Source organism: Lonchura striata, chromosome 18 (assembly GCF_050655825.1).
Source record: "Lonchura striata isolate lonStrDom1 chromosome 18, ASM5065582v1, whole genome shotgun sequence".
Taxonomy (NCBI): domain Eukaryota; kingdom Metazoa; phylum Chordata; class Aves; order Passeriformes; family Estrildidae; genus Lonchura; species Lonchura striata.
This window is the reverse complement of record NC_140720.1, coordinates 12,338,685-12,355,816: the sequence shown is the minus strand read 5'-3', so window position 1 is coordinate 12,355,816 and position 17,132 is coordinate 12,338,685. Positions and strand designations below refer to the sequence as shown.

General features: G+C 49.4%; 1 protein-coding gene across 2 annotated transcripts in view; it reads left to right on the top strand.

Moving 5' to 3' along the window:
• The window catches only part of MAP2K4 (mitogen-activated protein kinase kinase 4), a 61,495-nt gene extending 48,205 nt beyond the window's left edge, over positions 1-13,290 (top strand). For both annotated transcript variants that reach the window (XM_021538713.4, XM_021538712.4), the window contains 7 exons: positions 2,681-2,800; positions 3,527-3,578; positions 3,976-4,103; positions 8,111-8,188; positions 8,962-9,110; positions 9,731-9,776; positions 10,521-13,290. In XM_021538713.4, coding sequence (XP_021394388.2) covers positions 2,681-2,800; positions 3,527-3,578; positions 3,976-4,103; positions 8,111-8,188; positions 8,962-9,110; positions 9,731-9,776; positions 10,521-10,634 — 687 coding nt within the window. In that variant the 3' untranslated portion in view covers positions 10,635-13,290. The remainder of the gene's footprint in view (positions 1-2,680; positions 2,801-3,526; positions 3,579-3,975; positions 4,104-8,110; positions 8,189-8,961; positions 9,111-9,730; positions 9,777-10,520) is intronic.
• Positions 13,291-17,132: the final 3,842 nt, after the last annotated feature.

Here is a 17,132-nt window from a genome sequence, read left to right as displayed (position 1 = left end):
GGCAGGGACCTCTGAGGTCACCTTTTCCAACCCCCATGATCAAGTGGGGCCACTTGACCAGGACTGTGTCCAAATGACTTTTGAATCTCTGCAGGGATAGAGTCTCCACAGTCTCCTGGGGCAACCTGTGCCAGTGACTAATCCCCCTCACAAAAAGTGTTTCCTCATGCTCACAGGGAACCCCTCCTGTATGTCAGACTGCTCTGCTTGTGTTGCTCAGCACCACTGAGCAAGCCTGGCTCCATCCCCTGTGCAGCTTCCCCTTAGGTTGGTGAGGTTCCCCTGAGCCTTCTCCAGGCTGACCAGTCCTGGCTTTATCAGCCTTTCTCATGGGGAAGATGCTCCTGTTCCTCAGTCATCTTCGTTGCCCTTTGCTGGAGTCTCTCTTGCAGTGGGGAGCCCAGCACAGGTCACAGCACCCCAGGTGTAGCCTCCCCATTGCTGGATCGAGGGGAAGGATCAGCTCCTTCCACCTGCTGGTGACGCTTTGCCTCGTGCTGTGATCCTTCAGCCCAGCAAAGATGGATTGTTGGCTCATGTTCAGTTTAATGTCCACCTGGAGCCACAGGCCCCTTCCTGGTGAGCTGCACTCCAGATGGGTGACAAACTTGTGACACCTGCTCAATGGGAATTCTCTGCATGGAGCAGCTGAAGCATCTCTGTTGCTTGTGAAGCAGCTTTTGTGTCTGTCCTGGACAGGAATATTTTGAATTAAATGCACAGGGTGTTCCTGGACATTTTTTGGAATGTCTACAATATGTGCATTAGCATCTGGTAATCTAATACCCAGTGAAGACTAAAATACATTCTTTGGAAGAATAGCTCTGCCACGAAGAGAAAATTAAAGCTCTTCTTTTGTCATTTTATGATCAGAAATCAACCTGATTTAAGAGGCAGAATGTAAAGGGGAACTTCTATTAGGGTGGTTTTGTCCTCACAGTTCACAATGGAGTGGGACTTGCCCATGTGCATCAGCACTTCTTGGTATTTGGTCAGGAAAACAGCTGAGTCCCCAGCCAGTCTTCCTCTTCCTTTGTGTTAAAATTCACCAGTTTGCCAACAGGTAAGGCTAAGTCCCAGGAGAGTTAGCCTGTAGAGTTTTGGGTCTTGTCACCAACCTTAAGGATGCTGCATAGTGGAAAAGGCCTGTTACTTTTTTCCATTGATCTTGCTGACATGAATTCATGTAGGGCAGGTAGGTTTTTTATTACCAGATCAATAAACACCCTCATTCAGGAGTTCTGTATGGCATCTACTTCAGGACACCTGTAAAACAGGTCTTTCCTTGAACGCTTTTGATCATAAAAGAGTTTTTTTTATTGCTTAAAAACTACCATTGGCTAGAAATGGTAATTTTTAATGTAAATCAGGCATTTCCTTAAATGCTTTTCATAATAAAAGGGTTTTTTTTAATTCTTAAAAATTACCATTGGATAGTAATATGTTGTACTTATTTAAGGTTTCAGTACCATACCCATCCCAACCTGTGATGCAGAGTGCATGTAGAGCCTTGGTTATGACAATGGCTCTGCTCAAGTGTTGTTTACTTGGTTTGGTTTTACTGTCCAAACACCAGCTGTTGTAACCTGGGCAGTGGAAGTCACTCTCAGTACTGTGCTGAGACATAAATACAAGGCTGCAGGTGGTCTGTGGTATTCTGGCTCTCTGGAACCAGTCCTGTCCCCCCACAGTCTCACTGCAATAGCCCAGGAGTATAGCCCTGTCCCAATTCTTTAATAAATCTGATCAAAACAGAAGCAGTTTTTGGATGATCCTGTGGCCAGTAGAGCCAGTCCATGAGAGAGAGGCTGCTCTCACTACAGACAGCTCACAAATCATACTTGATTTATGCACATCACTGCCACTGGAGCTACGTCTCTTGCCCTGAGCTACTCTCCATTGTATGGAAGTGCTTCATCTGCACTTTGCCTTTGTTGCTAGTGTGGAAAAGAGAAATTTTCCACATGTATTGCCCAATTTAATTTCTGTAGTTTAAATCTGAACAGTTCCTTAGCCAACTTCCTCCATAGCCAACCTGTGGTCTGTAGCAGCCCAGGTTCACCTTTTTCCAGGACCTCTGAAGTGTGCTGGTCATGCCCTTGTCCTGCTGTGCTGCTCTGGCCTCTCACTGTGATGTCCCTGCTTCCATGTCTGTCACAACACTTACTCCATCTTCTGCTTTTTTTGGGTGCAGTGAGAGTTTTCTGGGCTCAGCCTTGTAGCAACCCTTGAGTAGATGACATCAGCTCCTGCTCTGCCTTGAGCTGGTGTGAAAAGCCTGATGCCAAATGAGCAGTGTAAGCTGGAGCTGCCCTTGGCTGTAACCCAAAATCTTCTTCCCCAGCCACACAGCCCTTCCTAGGAAAGCAGCTCCCCTCTTCTGGGTGTTCCACTGTGCCTGCAGCCTTCTGGAGAGCAAAACACTGTGTGAGGCTTGGATTCAGTTGTGTTCAAGCAACTAAACTGTAATGCCAGGTGTGAGCTGGGCAGGTAAATGCCTCTGCTGTCAATGGGAGCAAGTCTTTCATTGCTGAAATGAATCAAGCTGAATTCCTCCTTTTTATAGAATGCATGTTGCTGTTAATGTATTTCACAGGATTCCACAGATCTCTGTATGCTTTCTGGATTTGTATTTCTCTTTTTGATATCAACAGTAACACACATTCTTTTCTCTTTCCAGGGTGACTGTTGGATCTGTATGGAGCTCATGTCTACCTCGTTTGATAAGTTTTACAAATATGTATATAGTGTATTAGATGATGTTATTCCAGAAGAAATCTTAGGCAAAATCACTTTAGCTGTGAGTATTTTGTTAAACCTTGTTGTTGAAGATAATTGAAAAGTTCAGATCCTTGTTCAGATCACACTCCATGTGAAAATGTGGTTGGTCTGTGGAGCAGAATTGCTGCTGCTGTTTGCACCACACTGGCGCTCATGACTTTTCCACAGTATGTTGCATGGTGTAAACATAGATTCTGGGGTCAGTAATCAGTTCATAAACAGACCCCAGGACCAGCTTCCTGCTCTGTCTGCTTGAATGTGAGCACCAGAAGCACAGGCACCAGCCCAGACCAGAGAAGCTTCTGGCAGTCCTGTGCAAAGGCTCCCAAAGGCACTGGAGAACCTGGTTTTCTTGCTATAACCTGGAGGTTCTGGCCTAATGAAAAGTCAGGAAATTGAAACAGTTGTGACTTGTTGAAAAAATGTAGCATAGGGCTTGAAATAAGTTATTGCTGAGGATAATTAACATCAGAAATTATTCTGGCTCCACCTCTTGCTCCCTCTCCCAGAGTGGGATCTTTGCACCTCACAGGGGATGTGTGTTCACTTAAGCCCATACCCTCTCTTATATCACCTTCTGTTTGCAGAAAAGGTTCAGAGAAAAATGTTTTATTGCCTGGCATATTACGACATTGATATCTCAATGTATTAAATGCTTTTAACCCTGTTTTTGCAGTTCCAAAAATTTAATAGTCACAGGACTCTTACGACATCTGCTTATTTTTCATCTGTTTTTCTTTCCTAGACTGTGAAAGCACTAAACCACTTAAAAGAAAACTTGAAAATCATTCACAGAGGTGAGTTCTTTGTGTCTTTTTTTAACTTCATGTCTTTTCTTCTTATCTGTTAAAATAATAGCAAGAATTTTTAGTGGCCTTTGGTTCACTCAAAGTGTAATCACAGCATCTGTAACGCCGTGAGTCTTGACTGCAGGTTTTGAACAAGTGTGCCTGTTCTGTTGTCCCTTTAGCCTGTGCTTTTTCCATGTAAGTGTGATTTCAGGGCATCTGCTGCTGCTTTTGGGCACGTGGCATCTCCGGGGCTGGCTCCATCCCCTCGTGCTCCCATGCAGGATCCAGCGCCAAGGGTGACGGCGACGGCGCGGCACTGCCGGCCTCCATCCTCTGCAGCTGCTCTGCTTGAAATTCAAACCTCCAGCCGTGACTTACTGCTTGAAATTTCTTTCCCCTGCAGACATCAAACCTTCCAATATTCTTCTGGACAGAAATGGGAATATTAAACTCTGTGACTTTGGCATTAGCGGACAGCTCGTGGACTCCATTGCCAAAACGCGGGATGCAGGGTGCCGGCCCTACATGGCGGTGAGTGGGATGGGCTCTGTGGGATCTCACCCTCCCTGTTACCAGCCTGTTTCCTGTGGGATGAACACCCCTTTCCTGGATGAAACAGCTCTGGCTCGAGCTCTGCTGTGGCAAAGTGTCCAAATTCCTGGGTTTTTGCTGGCTTCCTCTGCTGCTGCCAGGGCTGTGGTGCTGGAGTGGAGAGGAGCTCTGTGCCTTCCAGCAGCTCCAAAACACCATTGCCCAGGGGAGCAGGGCTGTCAGAGTGTGGGTTTGTCTTGCTCTGCAAGAAATCCATTTGCTCTGCTAAGATTATGTCACGGGAGTTATTGCAGAGCAGAATTTCAGTGATTTTTGTAAACCACTTGAATTCCAAAGTGTGCCAGAACTTCATGCCAGGAGAATGTGATTCTGGAGAGCAGCAGTAGCGGAGCAGCTGCGTGGAAATTGCTGGGGCTGAGTCCTGGCTCCTGGGAGTCTGTCCTGCTTGTTTGCTGCCCTCCCCCTCCCAGAGAGAAAAGCTGTAGTGGTGATTTTGGAAGCTATCTGAAGGTTTTAAACACTTCAGTGCTTCAGGGTGCTTTGAAAATGCATCTCTGTTCTCACATGAGCCAGTACATTGTGTAAGGAGCTGTGCCTGCTGCTCTTCATGTAACTGTAATTTTAATGCCTGTCTTTATTTTTTTGTTACTGATTTATTACTCTGTATGCTGAAAAATACTGTTTTCTGAACTCTTTTCATCTACCACCAAGTAGAAAAAAGGCAAATATCTCTCTTCCAAGGCATGGTTCCCACCTGGCCCAAGCCATGGCTCTCTGATGGGTTTTCTCTGACTGTGGTGTCCAGGGCAAAACCTGTCTGCCCTGACTCTGATCTTCCTTTGAGCCATGGGTGGGTGGTCAGTTCTGCTCAGGCTGGTGTGGTTATGCCATGATAGTTCCTGAGATATCTGTAAATATCTGCAGTGCTCCCTTTCCCCTGGGATGTGGGTAGGTGAGTGCTTCCATAGCCCTTTGGTTTTCCTTTCTCCTGTCTGTCTTTGTGCACTCTGTGATTTGTGCAGCTCCATTGGCAGCTCCAGACCTGGGTGGACTTTTAAGTGAGCAAAAGTGTTGCAGTTCAGTTTGTGTTTTGCAGAGCCTTGGCAGGGCACAGGGTTTGTAGGGCAGCCAGCAGCTGGCAAGTGATGTGGGAGATGACTGGCCTCTTCCCTGCTGCTCTGCAGCCGCAGTGACTCCTTTCCAAGTACATGAGCATTTCCACGTACCAGGGAGCCTGGGAGATGGGGAGATGTCCCCAGTGTGTGGGCACATCTGCCAGATATTCCTCCAAGCCAGCAGAGGCTGATGTCTGAAGGGATGCTGTCATCAAACTGCATATACCTGGGAAGGAGTCAGGCTGCCACACTCCTCTCAAAAGGAAAACAGTATTTTTTTAGTGTAAAATGAGCCAGGAGTAGTAGTTTTGTTCAGCCAGTAAGGTTCTCCTTAGGGCTGCTGGATGTTTCTCCCTGATGACAGTGTCTGGTTTTGCAAGGCTCACCAAGCCCATGGCACTCAGCTCTGAAGGAGCCTGTTGGTGACAATGACACTGGGTGTCAGCCAGTCTGGCTGTGAGTGCTCTCAGGAGGCAGCAGGAGCCATGTCCAGCTGCCAAGCAAGTGCTGTGTGCTTGGACCAGAGTTGTTGGAGCTGTCACAGCGAGCGGCGCCTCAGCCTTGGAGCTGCGGCGCTGAGAGGTTGTTCTGCTTTTGGCTTTCAGTTCCCCTGCAATTGTTACAGTGAGCAAAGGCCTCAAAGCCTTGGTACCTCGTGTTCTCTGGAGGAAAGAAAGGCAGGACTGAGTTCCCAGGCAGTCACTGGCCCTGGAGCAGCCTGGGCTGTTCTGAGCCCTCCTCACCATGCCCTGTGCTCGTGCCAGCACTGGGGTTTGCTCTGGGTGAGGATCCACAGCCACCACAGCTCCTGGCCAGCCCTGTGTCCTCCCTGAGGTCCCTGCCTTGCCTCTGGCTGTGGGGATGCTGCTGAGAGTGGGCTCAGTGTGGAGCTGGAGCTGGTGGCCTTTGTGTCATTTCTGCTTTTTGCCTTCTGAATGCCCCAGTGAACCCAGTGCCTGTATCAGAGAGGAAGGTGAGACTGGAAGGGCTCGGTTTGGGCAGGGGTGGAGGGCAGACCCACCCATCGTGAGGATGGGTGTCCTGCCCTGCTCCTTCCAGACCTCCACAGGAGTGGAGTGTGATGCTGTCACCTCCATCCTTGGTTACTCAGGTCCTTTTCCCAGGTCAGCTTGCAGCCTCTGGCTGCAAACTGTGGCTTCTCACTTCTCCTTGGTGAAGGTGGACAGTTGCTGCTGGCATTTCTGTCAGGGTCAGCTGGATGTCTTGTGGTTCAGGCAGAGATCAGGCCATGTATGCTGTTTGTATAGCTGGGGTTTGGAAGAGAGGGAGGATCTGTGGTGCCCACTGCTCGTTTTTCAGTCAAGATGCTGGTACTCAGGTGGGCACTGAGCTGGAGAAGCCTCATGGCAGCCTGTACCCTTCTCTGACACATCCATCCCCTGTCCCTTCACCCATCAGCACATCCAGAGATGGGTCCCACCTCAGCCATTCCTTTCCTGCTTGCTCTTGGCATCAGAAGGACACCTGGCCTGAGCCAGGCTTTGTCTGCAGCCCTCGCTCCAGGCCCCCAGAGTGTGACATGGTGACTCTTCCTTCGTTGGTGTTAATTGCTCCTGTGTGATCTACATGGAAAATTCTCAGCATTCTTCCTGCTCTCTATTTAGATGGGATTTATTTTGGACCATCCTGCTTTCCCTTTAGCTGTGCCACCATGGTCTGGGGCCAAATCCCTGCTGCTGTTTGCTCACAGGAGCAGGGTATGGGTGCCTGGGACAGCCAGCTGTGTCTCACCAGTGCCACCCATCCCTCCAGTCCCTTTGGGCAGCTTGGCCCTGCCCAGAGCAGCTGCAGTCCCCTCCTTTATCTGCAGCCTGGCAGCTGGCTGTGCTGTGGCACATCCCTGTGGGTCACAGCACTGGCCAGGCCAGCATCCCCATGATTTGATGTGTTCTGAGCTGGTGGTGGCAGCTTCAAGGCATCAGCGTGTGTCCCCAGTAGAGTTCAGGGCTGGGCCAGCTGCTGCTGCACTTCTCAGCTGTGTCTGCCATGAAATTTTATTAAAATGTAGCTTATAAAGCAACCAGGGCTTTCAAAGTATTTCCTGTACCCCATCATTTAGAATTTATTGCTATGCAGGTATCTTTATTATTGCTGTAGTCAAAACTGAATGAGAGCCTGTTTCTTTTGACATGTTAATTATTATATTTTTAACTAAAGAAGGCAGACTGAGGTTTCTCATAAAGGTGATATGCAAGGCATAAAGATGTTTTTTGCTGGCTCAGCTCTCTGGATAACCTGCTCTTAGGTGTGAATCACCCATGTCTGGCTCAATATTGATTTCTCTGAAAGACATTTTGCATGTCTTAAAGCCTTGTAACATCATAGTTGCCTTCAAGGGATGACTAAAACCTTGTTAGAGAAGTTTTCTTAAAGCACATTGGTTTTAATAGTTTCTTAGTAGCTGGTTATGGAGAAGAGTTCTGGTAGATGCTGCTAAGCCTCGCTCCCCAGAGTGGTGGATGAGATGTTGATTCCAGTTCTTATGTTCCCTTGGGGGAACAACTTGGCTGTGAAAACAGAGAAAGTGACACTTTGTGTTAAAGACATCCCAAAGTTGAACAAAACTAAGTAAGTAAGACAGCCACAATTATTCAAGATGTTTGTGCATAAGTTAAAAAAACCCCAAAGCATTGAACTGTGACAAATGGCCATTTCTGATCACCTTTTACACTTCACCTCCATAAAATCAGCGTTTGAAGTGATTCCTTGGGATGTTTCTCTGCTGGGCTTGGCTGGCTGCCCCGGCCGCAGGTTTTGCTCGGAGCTGTGCCAGGCTCAGGGTTCTCTCTAGCTCTGCAGATGTTTCCTGCATGGCACAGAGGGTTTGACTGGTGCTTCTCACCCCCACAGCCGGAGAGGATAGACCCCAGCGCCTCGCGGCAGGGCTACGACGTGCGCTCCGACGTCTGGAGCCTGGGCATTACCCTGGTGAGTCGGGCTGTGCCCCTGCTGGAACGTAAACTTTGAGGGAGTTAGAGAGTTTAGAAGAGCTAAGATTTTAGTTAGAAATAAGCCTTACTAGAGTTAATGAAAATAATAATAATAAATGAGTAGGCCTTGATGAAGTAAGGAGTTAGTAGTTAACTAATAATTGATTGCTTGTCAGCACAATGTTTAGTTAGCTGGTTTATAATGAAGAATACACAAACTGACAAAGAGCTTTTAGGAACATAAGACAATTGTGGGCCTCCTCTGTTCTGAAACCAATTGAAGACAAGGAATGGGAGTTCTACCAAGAGTTCATTTGTCAGATTTGCATTGCAAAGGTAGAAAGGTCAGAACGAGGAAGACTTCATTGACTTCCTCATTTTGGGACCCATCCCCATGAAAGGGACACCGACCCATTTCAAGGAACAAACCACGCCTGCTGAATGGCTTTTGGATTGATTAGCATAGGAAGTGGGGAATGGGCTGTACCAAAATGATGAATGTGTATTTGAATTTTGGGTATTCAATACTTGTATGGATAAAAGGGCTCTGTCATCACCTGGAAGCCACGGTGTGGATTTGGGAGCTATCCCACATACTGCCCGGTGTCGAATAAACAGACACGTTCTAACTTTAAACTGTTAGAGAGTTTTTGTCCATCACAGTTGGATATCGATACTAGATCAATATCCATATTTTTTCAATATCCTTGTTTTCCCTGACTGAGCTTCCCTGGTGTAATTGTGCCTGCTGCTGTTGCTGTCTCCCTGCAGTACGAGCTGGCCACGGGGCGATTCCCCTACCCCAAGTGGAACAGTGTGTTTGACCAGCTGACACAGGTAGTGAAAGGAGACCCACCACAGCTGAGTAACTCAGAGGAAAGGGAGTTTTCCCCAAGTTTCATCAACTTCGTCAACTTGTGGTGAGTGTGTGCTGCTGAAAGCTCTGGGATTGGCTCGTTTTGTTGGCTGGTGTTTGGCAAGGGTCAAGTGTCCAGCACTTCCTGGCTTCTTTTCACATTCCTGCACCAGCATAAGAGGGAGGACTTCTCACATTTTAGTGCTTTGGAGGTGATGGGGTGTGGATATTCTCAGTTCAGTCAGAGAGAAAAAGAGAAAGATTTCTGCCAGGCTAAGCCTGGGAAAAATCCTTCTCATTTTCTCTCTGAGTGAACTGAGAATATCCACAATGGGGGATTTGTGTGGGTTAACTGAAGGGCAGACCCTGGAAACTGCTCTTCAGGAAAGGAATTAGGAGAAAACCTCTGAGAGGCTGTGCTAGGGAGAGGAGACAGGGTAAGGAGGGAAGTTTCCATGGCAGGAAGTTTGTGTGAGACACAGCCCCAGCCCCTGCCTGCACAGCTGGGATGGAGGGATGGAGGTTACTCCTGTGGTCACTCACAGTGCAAGGATGTGTTTTCCAGAAAACCAAAGGTGGTGTGTCCCACTGTGACAGCATCATGTCCTGTAAAAGCTTGTATTTGATGTCTGTAACATTTTCCCTGATCCCACGTTCCCCTAATTATCTCTCTGCTTTCCTTAGCCTTACAAAGGACGAGTCCAAAAGGCCAAAGTACAAAGAGCTTCTGGTGAGTTCTCAGTGCTGCATCTTTCAATGCCTCCAACACTGCTCACATGGGGCTGGGCTCAGGCAGAAGTGAGATCTGGAGCAGAGCTGGGCAGCAGCAGGGCCTGTCTGTGGTGGGGATGCTGAAGGAGAGAGAGCAGCAATGCTTTTGGCTTGGATCAGTCCCATGTGGCAACTTGAAGGAGCTCTGGGCACCTGGAGGGCACCTCTTAGAGGCTGTAGTTCCACAATCAGCTCTGGGGTTTCACTGATGTGAAAGGGATTTGCCTGATGTCCTGGCCTAGCACCTCCCTGATGTTATGTCCCAACTGTTCTGATCTGAGTCTGGCCAGTGCTGCCTGTTGGGCAGAGCAGAGGGTCAGGGCTCAGGAGAGCAGAGCTTGATTTGACCTCTGCAGGGCACTCCTTGTCACTCTCCCCACTGTGGCCATGCTGCTGATGAAACCTCTCCTGAAAGGATTTCAGGAAATGTCAGTGCTGCAGAGGAGCTGCTGATCCTGCACCCTCACTGCCTGGCAGCTCCTGGCACTCTGGGGTCCCGTGCTGAGGTTACTGTCTCAGTAACCTCCCACCTTAGGGACATGGATTCCCAGTGTGGAAAAGCCATGGACCAGGCTGTGTCCTGTGTCCTACAGCCACCACAAAGGCTGTTCTTGCACCACACAAATTCCCCTGCTCCGTTTTCATCTGAGGGGCACGTGCCAGGAGGGTGACCATAACTCTGGTGTTTTTTATCTGCTTCCAGAAACATCCCTTCATCCTGATGTATGAGGAACGCACAGTGGATGTTGCATGCTATGTTTGTAAAATCCTGGATCAAATGCCAGCAACTCCCAGCTCTCCAATGTACGTGGATTGATACTGCTGCTACATCAAACTCTAGAAAAAGGGCTGAGAGAAAACAAGCTGTAAAGAATTTTCATCACATATTGCAGTGTTTTTAATGCTCGCCCAGACACCATGTGCAATAATATTGGTGTTATTTCCATCCTGTCTGTATACTGTTGTCACATATAAAGTGCATCCCTGTAATACCTGATCACACAGTGTTAGTGTTGGTCACAGAGAGACCTCATCTTGCTCTTTTGTGGACATATTCATGAAATGTGGAAATAAGTACATATATTTGTTGACTGTGATTGGATAGCACCTAAAATTCATTTCTAGACTCAAAACTTTGAGACTCCTCAGCAGCTACTGGAAAGATTTTTCTCTCAAACTCTTCCGATTGTTGTTTCAAGTAATAATAAAAAACAAACAAACAAAAGTTAGGTGTTGTCTGTCTGAACATTAAGAGACTTTGCCTGGAGGGAGAAGAACTTGCTTAACCAACGAGATGCTTTGCCTTCTGGAGCTGGAAAGGCAAAGGAGAATTTTATTCTTCACAAAGTGCAATAGATTTACTGCTATGAAATTCTGTTGCTTTACAGTCGCAGTGTACTTTTCTGGGGACAGTGTGCTCAGCTGAACTTCCTGTTAAAGAGAGATCATGTTAAATATAGTGAATATGTCTTTACCAAAAATACGTTGCGTTGAAAGAGGCTAACATTAAACTATTGAGATGGGACATAATGTATTCTTCCTCCTTTTACCAAGCCAGCCACTCTTCACTCTTAACTAGGTGTCCTGTAAATTGTTACCTGGTAAGATAAGACCTTTGACCTGAAGAATTATTAAACTACTTGATTGAATTTAACCTGCTTGTTGACCTGGTTTATAGTGCACAGTGCTCACCACCCACTGGCTTTGCTTTGCCTTCACCCAGTGCCATCCACAGAGGCTGCAGCTGCTTGAATGGGCCACCAGCTCTGCCTGTGAGTCCTGTGAGTGTTTCTTGTGTTCCTGCTGTCCCCAGCCCTGCTGCCTATGCCTGTGGCACAGCCCAGCCCTCCCAGCCCCTGGCCAAAGCTGGTCCCAGTCCAGACCTGAGCTCTTCCTTCTCACTGCTGCAGGCAGGATGGAGGGGTGGCCCTGGCTGCCACGGGGCTGTGCCCACCCTGCTGAGCTGCTGGAGACAATTCACCACCACCTGGGGACTGAACCTGCTCTGGGACCTCCTGGTGCTGCACCCAGAGCAAACCTCTCTGAGATTGTCGGGTGCAGAAGGAGATGAAGGAGCATCCAACTCCTCTCAGCTGGCCTAGCAAGGCCAGGCAAGCTTCTTCTGCTCCATTCCTAAATGAAACAGCACATCAGACTTTTCTCTTTGTTTAATTGACATATTTTTCAAAGATTAATTTTTCCCCAAATTTTTTTTCCCCCAAAATATTGCAGTTTGCAGGTGTTTAGTAGCAGGGATAAAATGGAGGCTGCAGGGTCTCTGCTTTCCATTCGGAGCTGATTTAGGTGCTTGGTAGGACTTCATCAGAGTTAGAACAACCTCCCATCAGCGCTCAACAGCAAGCCTGGACACAGAGGGAATGGAAACACCGTGGTGCTGGCAGGATCCCAAGGAAGGGCTCCCCACGTCCAAGCAACGCCACCTGTGCAGAGCTGAGTGAGGACCAAGCAGCACATCCCAGCTGGGAGGAGACCTGGGACCCAGCTGGTGGCTGTCTGCCGTGGAGGGGACACGTCCTGGTGCTGCTGCTGGCACCGTGGGATCCCTTGGATGGCACTGCCCTTCCAGGATTGTGTTCCTTTTGGGCTGCTCCTCGGGCAAAGCAGAGGTACCTGCTGCTTCCTGCATAAAGATCAGTCAGACCGTGCCTGTCTGAAGCAGTGTCCCCACCCCAGAGCCTTTCTCAGGCAAATCCCGTGGAGCTGTGATTCCTCCCTGCAGCCTTCAGCCCTGGGATGGGGCTGCAGGAGCTCCAGGTCCCCAGGGCTGCTGGCTCTGGGGGTGAGGAGACCCAGAGCCAGGAGGGGCAGCCACACGTGAGGCTCTGCCTCTCCCTGTGGTGTGGAAGTGTGACTCTCTCCTTTGGCAAAAGGGAACCCAAAACCCTTTCAGAGGGCAGCACTGGATGGAGCCTCCCAAAACACTCTTGCTCTGCCCTGTTGGGATGGCTGGGTCTGTGCTCTGGTGCTGGCCCAGCTCAGGAATGGAAATGCAAAGCTTTGAGCTGCCACTGACAGGAGGGAGGTGCTGCTGTCTGGGTGGCTGTACAGGACAGGTTTAGCCTATTCAACATAGATTATTATAAATTATTAAGGGTGCACCGTTTATTGCAATGTATCTATTAAAAAAAAAAAAAAAGGTGTATAGTGTTCAGAAGCTGTGAAAATAGTTTAAGAACTGTACATTGTGAATTCTGGTTATTATTTTTTTCTTGTACCATAGAAAAAAATGTATAAAAATATCAAAAAGCTGATGTGCAGGGATGTTGCCTTATTGTCTGTAAAACGAAGCTCAGGAACATAACTGCTTCAAAGAGCTTCCGAATATTTTATCCGGTATCCTGGTTTGACTTCCTCCTCTATTTAAGCTATTATACATGGATCAGAGTGTTTATGTAATAGTTCTATCCTTTTGCCTGCAGGTCAGTTGTAATAAAACTAAGATGCGACTGTGACCTTGTTATTTTGATTTTGTAAGGTCAGACATGAACGGGAAGGTTCACTGAGAGCTGTGGAGCACCTCCCTTCCAGGCCTGGAAAAAGAAAGCAACCTTCAGATCTGCTTGTGCCAAATGAAGGAGGTGAGGGGAGCTCTGGATGTATTTTCTCTCTCTGGAAGACTGCTGGTGCATTTGGGCACGTCTCAGGGGAGCACTTTTTGCAGCACAGAGAGGTCTGGTGGCTCAGGACACCTTGTCCCTGTGAGGAGGGCAGGTGGCTGTGCCCACTCTGCAGGGAAGGGGCAGCTGGAGCTCCCAGCTCTGATGGCTGCAAGGTCTGCAGAGCCCAGGTGGTCTGAGTCCTGGGTGAGCCCTGCTGCTGGGAGGTCTCTTCTGCCTGGAAGCTGTGGAGGGCTTGGGATCTGCCCAGCCAAGTGGGCAGAACGGAGCCCAGCAATGGGAAGGAAGAGTGCTGGGGGAGAGGGCCTGGCCACGAGAGCCTGTCCTGCTCCTGGGCTGCATGGGACAGTCCAGGAGTAACCCAGAGAGGGAGAGCAGAGCACCCTGACCTCAGGATCAGGAATAGCTGGGAATGGGTGATCACCTGACACCAGCTCTTGCAGGGTCTCACCACTTGAAGGGTGACAGTTGTGTCCAGAGAAGGGAAGGCAGGGCAGACAAAAGGAGCTGAAGGTCTTGCTGTGTAGAGATGCAGTGTGAAAGGTTCACATAGCTCAAGTCTTGTCACCTACATTCTGTGTTCTCACCAAACCAAGCCTTTTTCTGGAGCTTTTTGGGTCACCTGCTACCCTCACTCTTCAATCAGCATCCAAGATCCCTCATTTGGTGAAGGAAGAAGACAAAATCTGAGCACACACCTGGGAGGGAATGTTTTTATGGATATTTCTGTCCCTCTCAACTGCTCCTTACTGAACTCATGCTCCACTCTCCCTCTGGAATCTCTCCTGCCTGCGGACACTTCACTGCCCTCACTGAGGATCTGCTGTCACTGTGTCACTGCTGAGGCAGCACAGAAAAACCCACCCTTGTCCCAGATGCTGCTGGTGTCTGCAACAGGATCCATTCCTGCACAGGGCCAGTGCTGCTGCTCCTGCCAGCCCTTGGACAATTCCAGCACTCCTTGCTTGAGCGATGTGTGGTGGCTTTCTCCAGCTGGGAATTTTCCTTTGGGTGCACGGCCAGGTGAGCACGGCCCAGCTTTTGCTCTCCCTCTGTCCCAGCACACGGAGGCTGCCCTGGTGGCCAAGGCTCAGGAGCCAATATTTGGACCAGCCTCCCAGAAGACCTGGAGCCACTGGGCACTGGCTGTGCTTAGTGGCCCACACTGGCACCTCACACCAATGCCTTGCATGACCGAGGTGCTTCTCAGATCTTCAGCAAGCATCATACAGCATCCAGAAAATCCCTGCTCTGTTGTGGTTATTATGTGTCTGGGGAGCTCCAAGAGCAGCTTTGAGGTTTGGATGAGCTCAAACCTGCTCCTCCCTGGCCCCAAGCAGGAGGAATGCAGATGTGCATCATTACTGTTCTGTCAGGAGCACGTTGAGTGGAGTATTTCCCTGAATACTCTGGCGTGACTTCCCCTGGCCTTCATCCCAGCCCTGTCTCTCCTTTGGGGGCCAGGTGAGTATAAATGAAGGGCTCAGGCCTGTGTTACTGGGGGTTCCCCCTGTGCTGGCACTGCTGGGACACCTCCAGTGCTGGGGGCAGCTCTGGGACACTCAGGACAGGAAGGACCTGGAGGGGCTGGAGCAGGTCCAGGGAAGGGAACGGAGCTCCAGGAGAGGCTGAGGGAGCTGGGAAAGGGCTGGGGAACTCCTGAGGGAGCTGGGAATGGGCTGGGGAACTCCTGAGGGAGCTGGGAAGGGGCTCAGCCTGGAGAAAAGGAGGATCCCGAGGGATCTTTTCCCTCTCTGGAATTCCCTGCCAGGAGGGGACAGCCAGGAGATTTGGGATCTCATCCCAGGAACAGGGACAGGAGGAGAGGGAACGGCCTCAGGCTGGACCAGGGCAGGCTCAGGGTGGAACCAGCAGGAATTTCCCCATGGAAAGGGGGCTTAGGGATTGGAAATGCCCAGGGAGGGTTGGATGCCCATCCTGGAGGTGCCCAGGGAATTCCTGGAGGTGGCACTCAGAGCTGAGGACAAGGTGGGGATCAGGGTGGGCTCACTGGGCCAGGAGAATTTTCCAACCTCAGTGATTCCATGATTCTGTTAACACTTAGGTGCTGCTTTTGAAAACAACTCCATTTTTCTTTGTTTCCTGACAAAAATCAGACGTGGCCACGGCTTTGAGCGTGGTAAGGGGCCCGGGGAAAGATGGAGTGACTGCTCTGAGGAACAAGAAAAGGAAAAAGCTGTATTTTGCCTTTATGTTTACAGCTGTGCAAGTGCCCGGAGAACAAGAGGCACAAACTCCCTCTCCTGGAGACACAGGGCACTTTCTGTTGGAAACGGAACATCAGGGCTGTCCGTGGGCTATTCCGGGGGACATCTGCCAGAAAGCCTTTGTCTTGGCACAAATCCCCTGCCTCCCATCAGGAGAACGTGGTGTGGCCAAACAACAACTCCTGCTCTGCTCCAAACCTTGGTGTGTGGCAGCACATTTCTCCCTCTCTCAGGATTTTTCATAAAGGTGGACAGAGAGAAATGAAAGAGAAAACAATTTCTATTTCTGCTCCTTGTTTTTCCCATGTGGAATGTATTTGGAGAGTTGTTTATCTGGGGTGATTGCTTGGTTGTATTCTGGTGAGGATTGTTCGAGCCTGGTGGCCAATCCAACCCACCTGGGGCTGGACTCGAGAGAGGGTCACGAGTGGTGAGTTAGATATAGAGCTAAAGAAAGTAGTATCTAGTTTTAGTATCTTCCTTTATATAGTATATTAATATATTTTAACATAGTTATAATAAAAAAAAAATCATTCAACCTTCTGAACTAGAGTCAGACATCATCATTTCTTCCCCCTAAGTTCACCTCCATTTACAATACCTTGGCACCTGAGGGGTGTTGTCCTTCAGAGCTGAGGCTCCCTGCACCACCCTCTGCTCTGTGCCTTTCACAGCAGGGAGGCTCAGCCTCCCCAGCAGCACGGGCAGGCTCTCCTCAGCAGGCAGACCGGGCAGGGGGCTGCTCCACTCCATGCTTGCTCCTGAAATACTCCTAGGCTGAGGCTGGTCTCATTCTCTGAGTAACCACGACCTGGCTCAGCCCAGGCTGTTTATCACAGCCTGGCTGCAGGGTGTGGGTTAGACACTGGAAGATGTTCATAGGAACTGGTTATTTCTTCATCGACATCTTTCCAGATGCACTTGAGCCATGTCTCAGGACCATTTCACCTTTAGCCCAAGGGCAGCCCCTTCTTGCACACAGGGAACCTTCTCTAATCAAAGGAAAGATGTGACAAATCTGGAAACAGACACTCGGGGCTGCTCTGGAGAAGGATCCGAGGTCCCCCAGGGTCCCATCCTGCTGTGCAGTGGGCAGTGGGAGGTTTGGCTGTGGCAGAGCTCTGCCTGTTCCCAGCACCCTGCAGCCACCAGCCCAGTGCTGACAAAGATACCGAGGGCAGGGAGTCAGCTCTGCCTTTAGGGGGACACAAGGAGAGGGGTCTGCAGGAAAACACAGCAAATCCAGAGCCAACAGAAGAAAAAGACAGGAAACTCTGGCTGGTGTGTTTAGAAAATTTCCAGGAGAAACTGCTGCCACGATTGAAATTCATCTGGCCTTGAAGGACCGTAGCTGTCCCAGGGCATGGAGCTGGTAGCAGGGGGTGGCAGCTGGGAGAGCTGTGGCTGTCCCAGTGGTGAAGTCAAACAGCAAACCATGAGCAGACAGAG